This window comes from Tetrao urogallus (genome assembly GCF_951394365.1).
Source record: "Tetrao urogallus genome assembly, chromosome: Z".
NCBI classification, from domain to species: domain Eukaryota; kingdom Metazoa; phylum Chordata; class Aves; order Galliformes; family Phasianidae; genus Tetrao; species Tetrao urogallus.
The window spans coordinates 72,741,920-72,761,099 of NC_136816.1; the positions used below are offsets into that span (position 1 = coordinate 72,741,920).

The 19,180-nt window shown below is 41.1% G+C and overlaps 1 protein-coding gene across 1 annotated transcript in view; it reads left to right on the forward strand.

Moving 5' to 3' along the window:
• The window catches only part of SETBP1 (SET binding protein 1), a gene marked incomplete at both ends in the record, with an annotated part of 250,685 nt that overhangs the window by 168,650 nt on the left and 62,855 nt on the right, over positions 1-19,180 (forward strand). The window contains one exon of the mRNA XM_079548333.1: positions 3,898-7,363. Coding sequence (XP_079404459.1) covers positions 3,898-7,363 — 3,466 coding nt within the window. The remainder of the gene's footprint in view (positions 1-3,897; positions 7,364-19,180) is intronic.

Consider the following 19,180-nt stretch of genomic DNA (forward strand, 5'->3'; position numbering starts at 1 on the left):
TCGAGAGAAGCTCAGAGGGGATGTGGAGGCAGAGTGATACATCTAGTAGTTAAAATAAGAGTCCAAGAGGGACGGATTCAGCCACTGGGTACTCTTTGTAGAGTAAGGCACTATTCATTAGGAAGGTGGCTATAATATGTCTTTCCTCTTTAATGGTTGAGGCCTTGCGTGCCTGAATAAAATTATCAAGATAAGTATATCAGTAGGTGCAGGGATACACAGGTCTGGCAAGGCATGTGAAAGCACGCACTGCCATCTCTGCTCTCTGTGCGATTCTCTTCAGTTGCAAACAAGATGTATCCTGCTTGTAAGTCTGCATAAAGCTACCTGAAGTGAGGACTAAAAGTCATGAGCTTGACGCTAAAACCATTTCACTAATGGTAAGAGGATTCATAAGTCACTTTTTTTAGTATAAGTTTTAGTGCATAGTGGATTGTGTTGCTCAAACTTCCTTGCAGTTATAAAGCAGAAGATATTATTTTTACTTTTTAAAGGAAAGGTGGGGTTATAACCCACTAAGGCTTTCTTGTAAACTGAATCAAGAGAAATATTGACCAAGGTTAGTGATAAAATTACATAGGTTAAAATATGTTTCTACTTTTCTATCAGATGAAGGAGTAGGGTCCTGGTCCAGAATAATCAGTTGCTAAAGAAAATCTCTTTAAATGGAAGAGAGAACTACAAATAGAGGGGCTGAAGTTTGAAGTATTTTTAGGATATCATAAACCAAAAAGTAAACAAAAGTTAATCATTTCACTTTTCAGGAAAAAGCCCACTGTTCTTGGTACTGGTCTCAAGCTGTGTTGCCATAGGAACACTTTTTGAGTCAAAAGACCCCTGCTATAGATCTGCAGTATATTACATGCTCACTGACAAATAAAATAATGAATTTCTGTGTAAGGTAGCAAGATACGGGCTTGTGAAGAGCCTCGTTTACTCTTACCAAGCCCCCATTTGCTCCGCTCCCCCCCAACAGACCCAATATCCTCCAGTAGTTTATCCCAGATGTTAGATATATTATGATATCTCTTGTTTGTTTCTTAGGATTGTGCTCACCCAGAAAGGCAAGATGAAGCCTAACTGTTAGGACCGATGGGATCAGAAAGCAGTACAGAAAAATACACCATAAAAAGAAATAGATTTTGCTGCATTACTTTTAACCAATTTACTGTTGCTTTTAAGAAGACAGTCCCCATGTATTTGATATAGCCTATGAAATCCAACCTACTGCAGCTGCATGCTCTCTGGTTACTTTGGTCTTTCCTCCACAAGAATTATTTTGGGATGACATGGACATGTCTGGCAGGAGAGAGCAAACTGTAAACGTTATGCTGGAAGGATACCATGAAGAGACCCTGTGGACTGCTATTTGCTACAGCAGATATATAGTTTGACATCCCATTTCAGAAATGAAGTTCTCCAATCCTGTCGACTGGTTTTTGAGGCCCTGTTAAAACTGGAATATTTATCTATGTGGTTAAATGCCTCAAGCGTTGGCACCTTTGATGACAGATATCTTTCTCATGAACTGTAAGATTAATGTTGTGGTGGCCTGTGGTACTGCAGTAATGACAAGGCTATCATTAGGGATATGTTGGTAGTTGCATCACCATTTTATATTGTGTGGAACAAGGAAATGAGACTGGAGGATTCAACTGATATATCAGCACTCATCTCTGATATACAGCTGGCCTCTCAATGCTGAGCCCTTATTAATGGCTTTAAATATAGAGATTATTGCTTCTTTTAAACCAGAGATTCCTGTGTGTGTGTGTGTGCAGTGTGCTTAGAGACACCAGGGTGTTGCTAGCTTGTGATGTTTTTTCTTGCTATAGTCACCTTCTCTTTTTCCAAATGAAATTGTTCCTGTTGCTTAGTTTTGCAGCTCAGCATTTTGGAAATAATGTGAGGGGCAGGAGTTGCTTTGACAGTAGCCATAGAGCTGAGATCCCTACCTTGGCACAGCACCAGGGGCCAGGAGAGACCTCAACCTACTATTTCCAGGCTTTTTTTCTGAGTAAGAAATTGTATGCTGGAAGAGTATGTTCTATGTGAGGCATGAAAACATACTCAACTTCATTCTGGGGACATGGAAACAGGTGGGCTGTGTTTTCCCTTGTATTTTACCCAAGGAGGACATTGGTGTTGTGCTGTGGGAGCTGCGTGCCCCTAGGTTGCAGTGCGGCTGGAGCGTGGGAGGCTGCTGAGAGGAGGAGCCGATTTCTTCCCCGAGGCCTATTTATGCTTTCGGCTCTTTTCTCAGGCTGAAAAAAAGGAAAGAAAAGTGTGTCACTCGCCCGTGACATCTGCAGCACCACCACAGCTGCATACTTTCATTTTCTCACTCCACAATTCCTGGAAATCTCTGCTTTCCCTGAGCGTAGCTGGTCCATATGTACAACAGCTGAACTATCCACAGGATTTAAGAGTCCCCTATTACTCTGCAAACAATGGACCAGAACAACTTCATCGTTACTGCCTATTCCAGAAAGGCCACATGTCCTTTTTCATGTGAATACTAAGGATACCTCAACATTACTTTGCCTATAAGTTGCATGTTTGCTGGTCACTAAATAACATATTGTGGACTTGGGGTGTTTAGCACCTTACAAATCCCCTCTGAAATTGATCAAAATTTGAGGACACCTAATTTCCCAGAAGACTAGGCCTCAAGGAGCTCAGAACCATTTTGTGCTGACCCCAAAATCTCTGTGGCAAACAACCCAAGCAGGGATCTAATGTAATGCTGCTGATAGAAACTTAATTGTAACAGCATGTTTGCAGAAACATGAGACACTTAGCAGTTGTTTTCTATTGTTCTTTCCTTAGTTACGCATTTATTTTAAGTCTCTCATCATTTATTTGGTATTCGGAACGGTGTTGTTACAGTTTGTTGGGAACAGTTGTTTGCTTGTTTACTAGATGCTCAAAATCAGTTGCACGGTTTGGTCCAGAGCTTTACAAAACATAACATCTGAATGTGACCAGAGAAAACAAATGGCTAGAGGAGGTCAGTGAGAGAAAATAAAATGTATGTTTCATTGTTTTTTACACTTAAAAGAGTTTTGAAAAAGTTATAGCTGTAAAGAAATATAATTTTCTCTAAATGAAGAAGGCCTGCCAAGAATGAAGTAGCCTTTATTTTGCTCTGAAGAAGACTTTGGTATAATTCTGCCCTTTCTGTTACCCCTGCAGTTTGAAGGCTTGCTGTCAGATTAAAAAGTGTATTGAAGATGTCACTTCCCAACGATGCAAATATCAGATTATTAAAATATAAAGAGAATAATGCAAATCTTGAACTTGCCAAGTGTACCTCACACACTGGATGCTATGCTTATCATTTTTAACCATTGATTTTGTGGTGATGACTTCTACATGGTAATTTAAACAAGTAGATCTTTGAGGATTTTGGCTTTGTGGGGAGATGAACTCATGGGTTTTCCTCTTGTTTGTTGTAGCTTCCTAGATAATTCTATATTCATGTTGTTTACATTAGTGGATTTAATTTTGAGCATTGAGTTTGCTAGGGATTATTTTTAAGGAAAAGCATTCTCACCGAGAGGCTAAGTTTCACCATTCATTCATTGGAAGGGAATATTTTACTCATGTTTTAAATTAAAAATCAATAAAAGATGTTTCCTCTGCAATTTAGCATTTATAGAAAATATTTCCATTGTTTTTAGAGTGGGAAAACACACAAAACTTGTTTACAATGCATGAATCTGAATGCAAACTTGACTGAAATATAAGAACACTTTATAAAGGCTCCTAACTGTTATGAGGACTTTGGCTTAGAGCAGTTGTCATTCACTATGCAACTAAAGAGCTGCAGTGGTTGTGACTGGACTGATAAACTAACTTTTTCCCTGATTTTTTTTTTCTTTTCTTATCTTCCAGGTTTATGACAGGCCACAGAAACATTCTACCCTGCACTATGATCCAGGCCTCCAACAAGACTTCACCAGTGATACCTTAAAATCAAAGCACCAGCAGAAAAGTAGCAACCAGCACCATCTTGACTGGTCAGCAAGCTCCAATACTGGATCCACTTCTCAAAGTTGCTTCATCAATGCAGAACCCAGTCGAGAAGCTGTTAGTGCCACCAAGGTCACTCCTCCAGAGCCAGGAGTTTCCTTCAGTAAATCCCAAGCAAAGAAGTCATGTGCCAGCAGCACGTGGGGGCAGCTGTCTGTCAGCAGCAAAGAGCTTGCCATTTGCAGTGCAGTCTCATCACCCAACAACACTGGTGTGACTGCTCAGCCAAGCGGTGCCTCCGAGAGCAACGGGCTGTTGCCTATTGGTGATCAAGACGGAGGCGTGCAGCTGGAAGCTCCTGATCAGTCTGCTGGGAGTACAAAGAAGAAGTCCAGCAAAAAGGACTTGATATGCCAAACCATCCAAACTGCTGACATTGAGTGGATGAAGAGCGCTCAGAAAGCATTTGACAGCAAATGCCATGACAGCATGGAAGGAAAAAAAGAATCTTATTCGATGGACAGTGTGTTAGATGCCTCACCATCAAAACAGAATCCCACTTCTGCTAGCAGCTGTGAAAATGACACTAGCCATGTACGAATTACTATCCCAATAAAGTCTCCAACAACAGATACATCCAGCCACAAAAGGAAAAAAAGGCAGTCTACGAAATCTTCAATGGAGAAAGCTATCCAAGAGAAAAGTCTGCCTTCTGGGCTTGCTATGAGCAGTGAAGTAGCAAACAGGACTATTTCTCAGTCAGAAGGGAGTAAAAAAGATATTCGAGTCACAAAGCCAGGGAAAGTGATTGAAAATGAGTCTCCCTTAGCAGCTATTGACAGCAGTGTGCTTATTGACAGAGCTTCCCCCAACAGTGCCACCAGACTCAGAAAACCTGTAGCTGTGACATCTACTCTCCTATCCACTGATCTCCCCACAGCTAACAAACTGTCTGAGGTCCAGCACCCCAAACTCACAGCTAAACGGCGATGGACCTGCAGCAAACCTAAATCTATCCTTCGGGAGACCTCCATGACCACATCTGAGAAGATGATGGTGGAACCTCCTTCAGCCTATCCCATCACGCCATCCAGCCCTCTGTATACCAATACAGACAGTCTTACTGTGATCACGCCTGTCAAGAAAAAAAGAGGACGACCAAAGAAACAGCCTTTGCTTACTGTTGAAACCATTCATGAGGGAACATCCACTAGCCCAGTGAGTCCAATCAATCGTGAATTTCCAGGAACAAAGAAAAGAAAGAGGAGACGGAATCTGGCCAAGTTGGCTCAGATGGTCCCAGGAGAGGACAAGTCCATCAGTGATCTTAAGTTTCACAAAAAGGTTGGAAAGCTTGGGGTCTTGGATAAGAAGACTATCAAGACCATTAATAAGATGAAGACCCTTAAGAGGAAGAATATTCTCAATCAGATTTTGTCCTCCTGCTCCAGCAGCATAGCTCTGAAAGCGAAAATCCAGCCACCATCTAGTGCTGGGCCAACAACCATTGATGCCAGACTAGGGAAGCAGATCAATGTCAGCAAGAGGGGGACTATCTACATTGGTAAAAAACGGGGGAGAAAGCCAAGAGCAGAACTGCAGCCTCAACCAGAAGAACCTAAGACAGCCATGAAGCACTCAAGGCCTGTTTCCAGCCAGCCAGAAAACCCAGCAGTGCCTTCCAACCTGCAGTCACTTGTGGCATCGTCACCAGCAGCTATTCATCCGCTTTCAACACAGTTAGCAGGGACTAATGGCAACCTTAGCCCTGCAAGCACTGAAACAAATTTTTCAGAGTTAAAAACTATGCCAAATCTTCAACCTATCAGTGCTCTTCCTACAAAAACCCAGAAAGGAATGCACAGTGGAACTTGGAAGCTGTCTCCACCCAGGTTAATGGCTAATTCACCTTCCCACCTCTGTGAAATAGGTTCTCTAAAAGAAGTTACGCTGTCACCAGTGAGTGAGTCTCACAGTGAGGAAACCATTCCGAGCGACAGTGGGATAGGTACAGACAACAACAGTACTTCTGACCAGGCTGAGAAAAGCTCAGAATCCCGCCGGAGATACTCCTTTGATTTCTGCACCCTGGACAATCCAGAGGCTATCCCATCTGACACCAGCACAAAAAACAGGCATGGTCACCGGCAGAAACATCTCATTGTGGATAACTTTCTCTCTCACGAGAGCATGAAAAAGCCAAAGCACAAGAGGAAAAGGAAAAGCTTGCAAAACAGAGATGATCTCCAGTTTCTGGCAGACCTTGAGGAACTCATCAATAAATTTCAAGTGTTCAGGATTTCGCATCGTAGTTACACATTTTATCATGAAAATCCATATCCCAGCATCTTCAGGATTAATTTTGATCATTATTACCCTGTGCCATATATCCAGTATGACCCATTGCTCTATCTTCGCAGGACCTCTGACATGAAGTCTAAGAAGAAGCGTGGTAGACCTGCCAAAACCAATGACACCATGACAAAGGTGCCTTTTTTACAAGGGTTCGGTTACCCTATTCCCAGTGGGAGTTACTATGCACCCTATGGAATGCCTTACACATCAATGCCTATGATGAATCTTGGTTACTATGGTCAGTATCCAGCTCCTTTGTACCTGTCTCACACGCTCGGAGCGGCTTCCCCATTTATGAGACCTACCGTGCCCCCACCCCAATTCCATGCAAGCTCTCATATGAAGATGTCCACCACTGCCAAGCATAAAGCAAAACATGGAGTGCACCTACAAACACCTGTGGGAATGGGCCTTGGAGACATGCAGTCCTCTTTGGCTCCTCCAAAGGTTGGAGGAACAAGCCTTTCAAGTAGCCGACTTCACAAAAGGAAACACAAACATAAGCACAAGCATAAGGATGAGAGGATAGTGGGGACACATGAAGATCTGAGTGGTCTCTTTGCTAGCAAGTCCACTGGCTTCTCCAGTCACTCTATCAGTGAAAGGCTAAGTGGCTCAGATAAAGATCTATCCTTGCTCAATGAGAAAAGCAAGCATAAGGAGAAGCAAAAGCACCAGCATTGTGAAACTGGACACAAAGGCTCAAAGAGCAACTTTGAAGTGGATACGCTGTCTACCTTATCACTTTCTGATGCCCAGCAGTGGACACAGAGTAAAGATAAAAGTGATTCAAGCAATGATCCCATTGACTCTTGCACAAAGAGATACTCTGGTAATACTGAGAGTAATGCAAGGTCAGAGTCCCTGGACATGTTTGGTGAAATGAATTCCTCGAGTGAGAAACGGGATAATGATGGAAGTGGGAATAAAAGAAGAAGTTTCGAAGGGTTTGGAACTTACAGAGAAAAGGACATTCAGCCCTTCAGGATAAATAGGAAGGATAAAAGTACTTATGATTCTTCTGCCTCTTCTGGTAAGTTCTGCTTTATTTTATTTTATCTTACTGCACTTTAATTTTAATGCTGAACAGAGGGACTTGCGATTTTTCAATAATTTTATTCAAGTCATTCACTTCTCTGACTGTTTGTAATTGATTCTCATTTTCCATCTAGACTTTAGGGATACTGACAAGAAAGCTGGCCACATGTTAAGTTGAGACCTACACAGGTATTTAGGTTGTTAGACAGCATTTATGAATATTTCTTTTCACCTTGCATATTTATTCTTGCTTGTTGCACTTCTGCCAAAATTCCTCCCATCATGTTCTACAGCAGCAGCAATTACAAAACCTGCTGGCAAAGCAGGCAACTCTCTTACTCGGATCTAATATCTTAAGGTGATAGTTGTTGCCCAGCCTTTGGAAGTACAGCCACAGCATTGAATAGTTACTTTGCTCTCACCTATAAAGCGTACAAAGTTCATTTGTTGAAGGGCTGAGAAAGATGTATGGGAATTTGTGGATCAGTATTCTGTGACTGGTATGGTGTCTGATCCAGAGGAACCTAGGATGGTCAAGGCTACAGTGAATATGTAGAGACCCTTGCTACAATCGTTGCGTGAATCTGTCACTTCTAGTTGGTAGGTGTGATGTAAAGTAATTATCCTGAAATCAAGTGGCTGAAAGAAGGGATTGGTGTCGTGGAAACAATAAACCCTGACTGGCTATGAAGAGTTTGAGGATGTATGAGTAGGAAATATAAGCTAGGTTTGCAGGGAAAGAAAAAAACTCTTTTGGATACTAAGGACATCTGTTCCTCTCCCACAGAGTTGAAAAGGGGGAAAAGAATCTGAATCTTGCCTGAAAGACTGAACTGTACTTTACAATAGGGAGCAGACTTCGTGGTGACGGAAACAGGTGTTTTGCTGAATTTAGCTTGAGAGCAAACTCAGTGCTCCTGCACCACCATATATTTATCACAAAGTAGGTTTCATACTTGTTGGGGAAAGGGTGAACTTTACTGAAACCAGCAGTAGATGAGATTCCGATGTGCTAGAGAAGAGCTTCAAAGAAACATAATTTAGCCTCAAAAACAAAACAAACAACAACAAAAAAAGAGAATCAACAGAACAGAGAAGGAGAAGAGAATGTGTGTAACTTGCCAATGTGAGCCTTTCCAGATTTTTATTGACTTGTATCTGATTGAGATCCAAAGACTGCTCATATTTAAGCTATTTAGACATTTCCTTTACTGAGTCAAAGATCTGGGCTGTTATGATAAAAATCAGTCTGAAATGGGAGCTTATCCCATGAAAACTCCCCCATTTGCTGTACCATACAATATCAGACCAGTTGTGACACCCAGAAATGAGAAACATGAAAATGTTGGAAAGAGACTGATTTCAAGCCCAAGTTATATGAGAATTGTTATATGCCTGTCAAAGAACAAAATCATTCTCCAGCAGGCATTTTGTAAGCTATTGCAGAAAGGAAGTTGTGTTTCAGCAAACAAAAGTCTTCGGAATTTTTTATAAAGTTATTTCTATTGTCTATTGGAAGCTATTAATTTCACAGTTTGATAATAGTTGGATTTTTAGCCTCTGCCTTCTGAACAGAAGATGTCTGCTAAGCCTGTTTTTCCAGTTTAATATATTTCACTCAGGCACAGAAAAATGACAAGAAAAAATTAGCATTGGTGAACCCAAATGAGTTTTCAAAGTAGGGATGTGATCCCTACCAGGCTGATTTGGAAGTAGGATTTGCTAAGAAAAAAATGCATTTCCTGTCATTTTCCTTCTGTTTATTTGACCATGAAAATGAATAAGATGGAGGTCTTGCAATAGGATCTTCATAAAATTTGCTGCTTAAACTTTTTAAACTGTTTCCAATTTACACAAAAAAATATTTTTATTTATTTTTAGTTTTCATGATTACAACTGCACATCATTCTCCATGACCTAATCCATCAAGTCACAGATTATGACCTGGTTTCTTCATTGTTAAGCTATTATTTAGATGGAAAAATCATCAGCAGTTAGCTAAGCAAGGCCAGCTAACTAGAGCCATACCTTGCTTTGCAAGGAAAAATGCTAAAACTAAGTATCTCTTCCAAGAAAGACCTGGAGCCAAGACTGCTCATTAAAACCTAGGAACATCTGTCAGCTTGTGACTGTCTAAGATCTCAATGCAGCTTTATTTTCCTCTGTGCCTTTGACCTTCGCTGGGATTCCCAACAGAGGTCCATATTTGAGTCTAGCCGTAGCTATTAACTGGTTCCCACTGAGGAGGGATTAAACTTTTCCATGATAACCTTGGCATTCTTTCTCCTAATTCACCTTGCTTTTCCCTGAGGTGACTAAGCACTGATTGACTAATCATTAAAAAAAAAAAAAAAAAAAAAAAAAAAAAAGATGAAACAAGGGAGGGTAGGGGGGGAAAATCCTATGAGTGCATACAGCTCTGTCCCAGGAGGCAGCTCCTCTGCCTGATAGTTCTTGCCATTCAGGATTTGTCATCTTTTGCTATATAAAAATAATATATATCAGAGATAAGAAGAGACATCCTGAATATTCAGATGAAAGCTGAAAATAGATTTGCATCATGATTTCAGTGTTATATTCACTACATGGGCATTTTGGCATGCTCAGTAATGACATTTGCAACTTCATAGTACGTTGCTGGAGATGAAATATGGAGCAAAATCTACCCACGCTTTGTTGAGATATCTGTGATAAGAGTGATGATAGAACTAGTTAGTACTCCTCAGCATTCAAGCACTATAATTATCTTCAGCCCAGTGTCCTGGTTGCAGGTACCACTGTAATGTAGTTTTTCTTATTGTTATTTTGTTTAGAACAGCACCTAGCTACTCATAGGTCATATAGCAGAAAACAATCCTGCCAGATAACCTTAAAGCTTACATATAACTTTACAATTTAGAAAGATCAGAAAAGTTGTTAGACTTACTTTCTGGAGAAACAGGAAATCTCTACCAGGGTGAAGGATCACACAGGAGGAGTGTTGACTCCCTTGGCTGCCGCAAACATCCGTGATCTGCACTGGGCTGCTACTGGGTATTCAGTAAAGGGGAAATTCGAGCTTATTTTACTCATCCGGATATCTCTTGTGTTCAAAAGTGCTCTGCAAATGCATATGACAGTTTTATATATGCTCTGCCTGTTTATCCATCACTATTCCGGATATTCTCTCGTAAAAACAAGATAACTACTCCATCTTTCTTCTCATCCTCTGCCTGCAAACAGTTTCTTCTGCTGCATTTTTCAGAAATTAAAATTACATGTAATATTCCTTGTGCTAACCCAAACTTGCTGCATTATTTAAAAAGACTAATTGATAATACCTTAATGAACCCTACTTGCTTACTTAGCTGATATAGAAGATGAGACGCGTGGCACTGGTCAGCTCAGTAGGAAAGGATCTAGCAGAAGGTGATTCAGATTCTGCATTGCCTCCACTGTCACTAAGGCACATCCTAACTATTTAGGTGTGTGCATGAAGCACTGACTCAGTTTTCTCTCTCCTCCTACACTCCACAGACAGAGGTGCACCTCGTGCATTTGAGAAATATTGGAGTCCCTCCAGCACTCCATGACCTGAGGCACTGTGCACAGCTGGATGGCTGATCTTTTCATCTATTCTGCATTTGCTGCTAAAGCTCCTGGTGAGGGTCCCAGGGAGGGGCCGCAGATTGATGACACAGATGGGCTGGCGAGACAGAACTGTTTAAAAGAGGTCCTCATAGCAAACTTCTCATTGCCTAGCTACATTAGCCTGCTTCATTTTCATACATAGTGCTGAGGAGGAGACTTGTGTTCCTGATGCCATAAACTGCACCTTGAAAAGAGTAGAGAGTTACTTCTATTTGATTTCCATAAGTTGGAAAAAAGAGGAAAAGCGTGTTTAACTTTCAAGATTGGATAGACAGATATGCCATTTTATCTATGCAAACTGTCTGATTATTTCCTAGTTACAATCATGACAGGTTGGGATGTAGCTGATGGTGAAGCACAGAACAAAAGCCACTATACATAGGAATAAATTTCTTCATTTCTTTGTAGTGAGTCTAATTGATGTCTTTGCTACTTTAAGCTCGGACTTTTTCTGCCTTTTTTTTTTTTTTTTTTAAGCTGATGATTATACAAGGAAAGATTGTCTTGCATAGTAGACATAATGACTAAAAGATCAGCCAATAAGTACATGAATTTCATCAGATATAGCACAGACACTACGCACAGCAAATTTACAGGAATGTGAAGTTAATTATATGTAGCTATTAGCAAGGTAGCAATCATAAGTCTCTGAATGCTGGATAGTTAGCATGGCAAACATGTTTTACAAACTGATGCTTAACTTGCCTACAGTCACCTCCACCTATTCCATCCCCAAAGTCCAACAGTGCTATGAGCTCAATTTACTCAAATTTGACATTTCTTTAGCAACTATTACGTATGGTGCTGGTTAACTCTGAAGGAGTTTCACCTCCTTCACCAGTTATAGTTGGTGTGGGCATTGCACAGCAAGTACACTTTGATGAGAAGAGCAATGGTGCACACGTACACGTATGTTAAATGCATTTAGTAAATCCATGATTGTATGCTGTGTTTGCTTAAACTTGTTTTTACTATCTTAAAATTGCCCTTGCTCCTGTTAAAAAGCCTTACTTTGAATGATTAGTTCTTCCAAAGGGGAGAGCAGGAGGTTAACTGGGACAAGGGAGAAGTGATGATCAAGAAAACGAACAGGATTTGTGTAATGTTATTACAAATATAAGTAACCATGCTCTTCTGATGAGTGGCATTTATCCAGATGAGATTTTTTTCTCTGACAAAACTCCCTTTTATGGCTCAGTTTTCTGCTAGAAAGGGCCATTTCTACACAGCATGGTATAAAGCTCTGGCCATTTTCTCCCAGAAGTCAAATGCGTTATTGTGAATTAGAACAGGACTTCCTATGAACAAAAACAAACATGGTGAAATATTGGCAAAGCCACCGTGACGAGCTGTTTGTTGTTTTCGAAGAACCAGTATCTGTTCTTCTAGATCATTATCATGAAGACTTAATCAAAGTTTTACTACTCTCCATTAGTGAGTAAACTTACTTCTCCTTCTGAATGCATTTGGAAGACCCAGTGAAATTAGATTAGTCAACAGCCTTATTAATCAAACTTTGTTTGATTAATAGAAAAATAATTTGCATGAATAATATTTTTATGGCACTAGATTTACAGGACTGATTCATTATTCTCTAGTGAATATATCACCTTAGGAATAGTGGAAACACTGGCTCAATATCATATTTGGTAAAAGTTTTCTTATTTGATTATCTTACAGACGTGATATGAATGCCTATAATACAGACTGTATACTGACTAGGTCTTCTGTACATACTCATGGATTTGCATTTAGGTCTTGGAACAAGGGAGGAGAAGAGACAAATAAGTGAATGAAAAAAAAAAAATTGTCTACTATCAATTTGAAGTCACCTTGCTTTCTTTAATAACATTTGTCTCAATGGGATCTGAGTGTCACATAGCAATGTGTGTACAGATGCACATGTAGGCTGATGTGTGAACTGGATTTTGGAGACCCACCTCAGGTAATATAATCTTCTCATGTGATTCCAGAAAATGTCTAAACAAAGTAAACAACATAGTCTGTTTGGGAAAGGGGAGTAAAAGCTGTTTCCAGTTGTGGAGAGCTGTACTGAGGTCAGATACAAACTGGTGCCCAGCAAGTGTGATGCAGGAGAAGTAGCAGTACTTGAAGTGGATGGGAGAAGATCCAGACATGAGCTTCGCTTGCCAGGATGTATAGAGTATTAGTCATGCTCTCTTTTCCCAGCTCTGGCTCTGGCATGGTATCCTCTGATACCTTATGCTCCTACATAGCTTTAAGCAGCCACAACTGTTTTTAACCTCCAATGTCACTGGGGGGATTGTCTTCCCTGCTGTGTTCTGTGGTGAGGGACAGGCACTGTACAGTTACAGGGTATTTATGCCATCTGGCTGGTAAAACTCAGCATCAGATCTTTGCAAAATTCCATTATTTGTAAATACAATTGCATTCGTAAAAGCATCATTTTGGGCCCCTGGATGTTTATATGTACAACTGTACATATATGTACAGCTTATATGTACAACTGAGACAAATGGCCTCTAAAAGTGCCTTAGGATAAATGTCCTTCTTCCTGCTTTCAACTAAGTCTTCTGCCAGTCTTGGGAAAGCCAAAAAAAAAAAAAAAAAAAAAAAAAAGAAGCCAGAAAAGCCAAAACTGGAAAACTGGTCTAGCTGTTGCTCCATCCTGTCCATGGTAATTCCTGGAGGAATGGACTGCTGAGGAAAGGCAAGACTAATGGGGAAAACAAGTCAAAGGTTTCCTTGAAAGTATTTTGATGGGAAATTTGAAATACACTTATTTTATTGCCTCCATTATTTGCACCAAGCAAGTAGAGAAGAAACGAAGAAGCTGGAGTGGGAGAGAGAGCTGGAGTGTTTACCACCCAACCAATATTTTATTTCCTCTCTTAATGATTGTATGTTTATTGCACTGCCCGAGGTTCAGTACAAAGTCTTTTGGACTAGTGACGAATTAATCAGATTAAACACTGTGACCCCTTTGCTTTCTGGGAGTGTTACAAGCCTCCCAGCACCCTGCCTAGTTTCTGCCTCTTACTTTGCTTTCTGCCCAACAATCAAGCAGTTCTTCCTTCACAACTTGGCGGCTCCCAGCTGTTTATCTTCACTCTTTCTGGGCAATGCCAGAATGTCTTGTTTGAAGTTTTTATTTAGACCACTGCTGGTTTATAGAATTGTGCGGATTCCACGTTGGGTGTGCAGCAGCTTCACGTCAGACACAATTGGCTTCTGCTGGGCTCTTGGCTTTAAAAGGCAATAAAGAATCACAGCCTGATTCACTTCTCAGCCCCACATAAATCAAGTATCTCTCCATTGAAGTCAGCAACGTTGACTTCAACCTTATAGAAGAGAAGTTCCTGTTGAGGTGAAATGAAGGTGTGGGGGTGGGAAGAGTCCATTGGTGAACAGAGACCATGCACCAGATCTCTGTCTGCCCAGTGCCTCAAGAGCTGACAAAGCCAACCTGAGTTCAGTATTTGTAGAGAAGATTTCATTGTCTTGGAGGGAGAAGAGTGGTTACTGTATTGACAGTGGCTGAGTTGCAGTTTTAAGAAAACTAGAAAGAAAAATGCGTTATAGCTCCAGATTGTACCCAGTATAAAATCATATTGTTTCCTATTTGAATGCATTGATAAGCCAAGTGCAGGACAAGAGATCTGGTCAGATACAAGCAGGGAGTGAAATGAAGCAATGGTTGTATTTTCCCTGTTCACCTGTCTGTCATTGGGACTCAAATCTGGGCACAGGAAGAGTTGAGTTCCAGATATCTGCCAGTGAGTTGGATCATAATGCACTCAGGGCAATACGTATCCCATCTAACTCAATTGAAGATTTGAGAACTGGGCTCTCTGACCTCCTGAGCATACTCTGCTCTGGCTTTTCTATTCCCACTGCCTACCAAGAGCATTATGTTAATGTGCTACAGCAAAGGAAAGCCAGAAGAACTTTGTTCTAGTTGCCCCTACCTACTGGACTGTAGTAATGATACTGAATAAGAAAATGAGTAAGAATGCTACATTTTAAGATTCTACCAAGAGGAATGTCCAAATAATTCGCCTGTAGGTCAAGGGCTGAGAAGAGGGATGAGAGAGGAAAATTTTGACTGTCCATGTTTTTAATGATAGGCAGTGATTTTTCACTGAAGATATGCACATGGGTAGGACCATTCATGGGCTTTTGCAGCAGCAGTGAGCTTGACTGAGTTTTGTCATGGGGCAGTGCAGATTTTAGAAGGCTTCAGGAGTGTGTGCAATGTAGAGCTAACTGTCAAGCAAGGGCAGGACTGGATGGCATGAAGGGTTTTGCTAATGAGCTATCAAGCTGTAGGTCACTGGTTGAAATTTAATCTGTAAGAACAGTGACAGAAAATCAAATAGAAGTGCTGACGTCAGAGTGATGCTGCATCAGCAGTGAAAGTGTTGCTGGAGCCTTGTGTAGCTCACATAGGCAACTTAGACAAACGGGGAGCAAACTGGGTAGTTTTCTGAGCTGATAGCAACTGCAAGGTATATTGCAGCCAAGTTGTATCATATCTATGAGTACCTTGCTGGTCTTACTGCAGAGTGATACCTACATATCTGATTATGGAATCTGACCCAAATATGCTGCTATGTAGTGCTAAAAACAGAGTAGTGGAGATATCTATGTAAGCTTTGCTTAGTGGTGTCATAGCATGTAAATCAGCAGTGCACTGAGGAGATGCACACAGCAATCTGCAATTCTGGTGATGGAGATATTTGTCATTAGGTTGCATTTTAGGGCCAGCTGTGATGGAAATATTTTGCCATTCCTGTACTGCTTGGCATTCTACGATGACTTTGTTGTTTCATCACAGTTTTCTCAGGGGTGGGGAGAGGCCATGTTACCAAGACATTTATTCTATTCATGGCTACCAAAGGGAAGGCTAGGGACCAAAGAGACAAGCGGCACTAGCTGCCCTAGATGCCTTCAGCAGTGATAGCAGTACTGCATGCAGGACTAAACACATTTTGCCAGTTGGGCTTCTGTTGATGCTCCTCATTCTGGGCAAAAGGAGATTCTAATTGCCCATGCTGTCAACTGAACCATGAATGTAGCTCTTAAATGAACTCTTTCTCTGCCTGAAAGCTTTCTCTGGCTTCCACCCCACTGATGTGTTTGTTGCCCTTTTCACTGATTTTTTAGGAGCCATTTGGTGGTCCTTCTTCTACTCAAAGCAGCTTGTCTGAGGATACAAGGTCGCTCCAGATGGAACAGGACTGCCATTTCAGCTCTATGCCTTTGGCCTTCCTTGCCTCAAGTGTAGGCAGAGAAAGGAGCAACAGTCAGCATTGTTTTCTGTGCCAGCTATGATTAGTTGGCATAAGATCACTTGAATAAGTTGACACACACTTTGAGTTGCTTGGTTTGCTTTAAAAAGAAAGGAAAAATTCCCAAGCCTACTCCAGGATCTCTTTGCTGAAGTTCATTCTTCACCACTAAAAGCTTGGGCTTATCCCAGGACTGGGACATGCTCAGTTGCAGAATATTTCTCATTCTGATATTTATTTATTTTCTGTTAGGAAAAAAATACATATGCTAGGAGAGCAAGAAATTTTTAAAAAATAGTTAAACTCCAAATTCATGCAGATTTCCTGTTTTGCTTCTTAACAAAACCTCAAAACCACTTTGAACAAGTTTCCTACCTCGGCTGAGGGTGGAGTTGTGTACGCCCCACACGTGGCCTCAAGAAGTGCACCCAAGGACAATAGCACATCTCCTTTGGCACAGCAGGGCCAAAGTTACTGCTAGCAAAGCTGTCAATACGTGCGCCTGTGCATGACTGCCCAAAAGCACTTCTGACTCAGCCAAGTACATTGGAAAAATTTAACTTTACTATTTCCAGCAGAACAGACTGAGTGGTAGAGATGTGGCAGAAAAGGAACTGGAGGCATTTTATAATAGATACCTTTCTGAGATGTTAGGAAGATATTGGCTGACACTATGCTGGGCAGTCTGTTGCAATTTCATTGATTTGATCTGGTGAGGCAGCTTCTTGGTGAATAACAAGAACTGAGAAATCTATTGCACTAAAATTAATGGTTGTTGCCTGATCTGTTAAATGGATTCACTGCAATCTGAAGCAATGCATGCATTTTGCAAAACCAGCATTCTTTGGCTCCTGCAGTGCATCATGACATTACTTCAGGCAGTAAGGAAGATTGTATGTGTGATATGGTGTGCTGCGGTGGATAGTAAAGTAGCTAGATGCTTGCAAACTCTGGATAGAGTTATGGCATTTGGGTGTGTAATGCTAAGTAACAATAAGCAGTGCTTAACATTTCCTCCCACACTAGAAGCATACCCATTAAAAGTTTAGCCAAGTTAGCTCTGCATGTTCTTGCAAAAAAAGGGCAACTACTAAAACACTAAATGGATCTACTCTTATGTGGGTAGAGCAGGATGCATTAACCCAAATTCTTCTATACTGCTACTTGGGAAAGAGTCTTGCTGAGATTAAAGAAACCCCTTGAAGGTAAAAATGATAATAAATCAGGCTCAAACTCAGATTAAGGACTTCTGAGTTTTTTCTTGGTTCTGCTTCTGAGATGCTGCCTAGTCTGAACAAGTCAGTGAATGTGATTTAAACCATCCATGAGTCAACTGGAGTCTGCACATAAGTGAATTGGATGTATCTAAGTCCCAGGGAATGGCTCCATCCTTTTCATCTCAAGTAGCACTTACCTTCCAGAGAAACCAAGCAAGTATATGAATCTGTACAGTACATGTTAGATTTAAGAGTAACTTAAGAACATAAGCATATGGTTTCACATGTGCTCAGTGATTGAAAACTCAAAGCAGTTAGGTGTACAGCACCTAGCAAACACTAATATTTTTCTTTGAGGTGCTGAAAAGGGACAACTTCACTGACTTAAAGTCTGATCAAAACCATTGTTTTTAGATTATATTAAGCTAGCATGAAACACCTCAACAAGTGAAAATCAGGGCATATTTTTGCTGGTTTTGTGGGCCAAGTCAGGAAGAGAGACTATCTCTGAACTTCTTGTTACAAGAAGGCTGATGCTGACACAGCCGAGGGCTGTCAGTGTCTCTTGTAGATAGACCAAAGTATGCTGCCCAGTCCTTGATCCTCATTTTCACTAGGCAGTGTCTCCATACTATGCCTGGTGCAGAACCTGGAGCATGCTGCCCTTTTGGTCATGCCCATTTTTCCTCTGGGATAGAACAAATAACTCTGTAATGTCTCTAGCTAACAAGTGCAGAGTGTGAAGGATATGGATACCAGGATGCAGGAGAGAGAATGGAAAAACTGTGGCAGTGTGGAAGCATCTGGGCACTTGTAACTGCCAGATAAGCCTTGAACACAAGGGACCTCCTGTTCCCTGGTCTGTTTCCATGTCTTTCCGTGACAGAGCTCTAAAAAGCTGATGATCAAAAGGCTTCCCCTTCCACTGGGATGACACAGTCTAGCATTTACATCTTATGTTTCTGGTTGTTGAGAAATAAAGCTTCAGGAGGAGGAGTCAGCACTGTTTCCCCAGTCTCACCTGAAGCCTGCTATTGTCCCAGGAAGTGGAAATACTGGGATCATACTGTTTGGGCTGGACAGCCTACTTCTTGTTTTCTAGTGTCTGTATTATTTTTTAAACCACCACTATCTTGTGCTTCCTCTTCCCACTTATCCCTCAACACAGGTGCTTGCCCTTCAAAGGGGAATTTACATTTGGAATCCCATGTAGACAGGAGAGTGCTTACCTGGCCACAGTGCCAAGAATAATATTTCCTAGTGCCTACACCTGAGTAGCTGTGTGCAACCACACTTAATCATCCCATGGAGGCACCACAGCTCACCGTTCTGTCACTGGAGAGACACTTGAACTTTGCTGCTTCAGAGGCATCTGTCTTTGCATTGCTTATGCAGTTTGCGTAGGCGCATGCATTAAGTGATCTGAATCATTCTGCTGGAGCCAAGCACCTATTCTTCTACAGATGTTGCAACATATAAATTGAGTGCCTAAAGCAAGCACTCTCAATCTAACCTCCAGGGTCTCCACATTTACCTACATATATAATGGTATAATAGACCTTGCCTACCTCAAAGGGCTGTTGCAAGCTTTTAATTAATTAATACTGGCAAAGCTTTGAAATGATGGAAGTGAAATGAGATCTATAAATTGAGTGTATTACTATGACTATAAGACACTTCTGCTTTACTTTC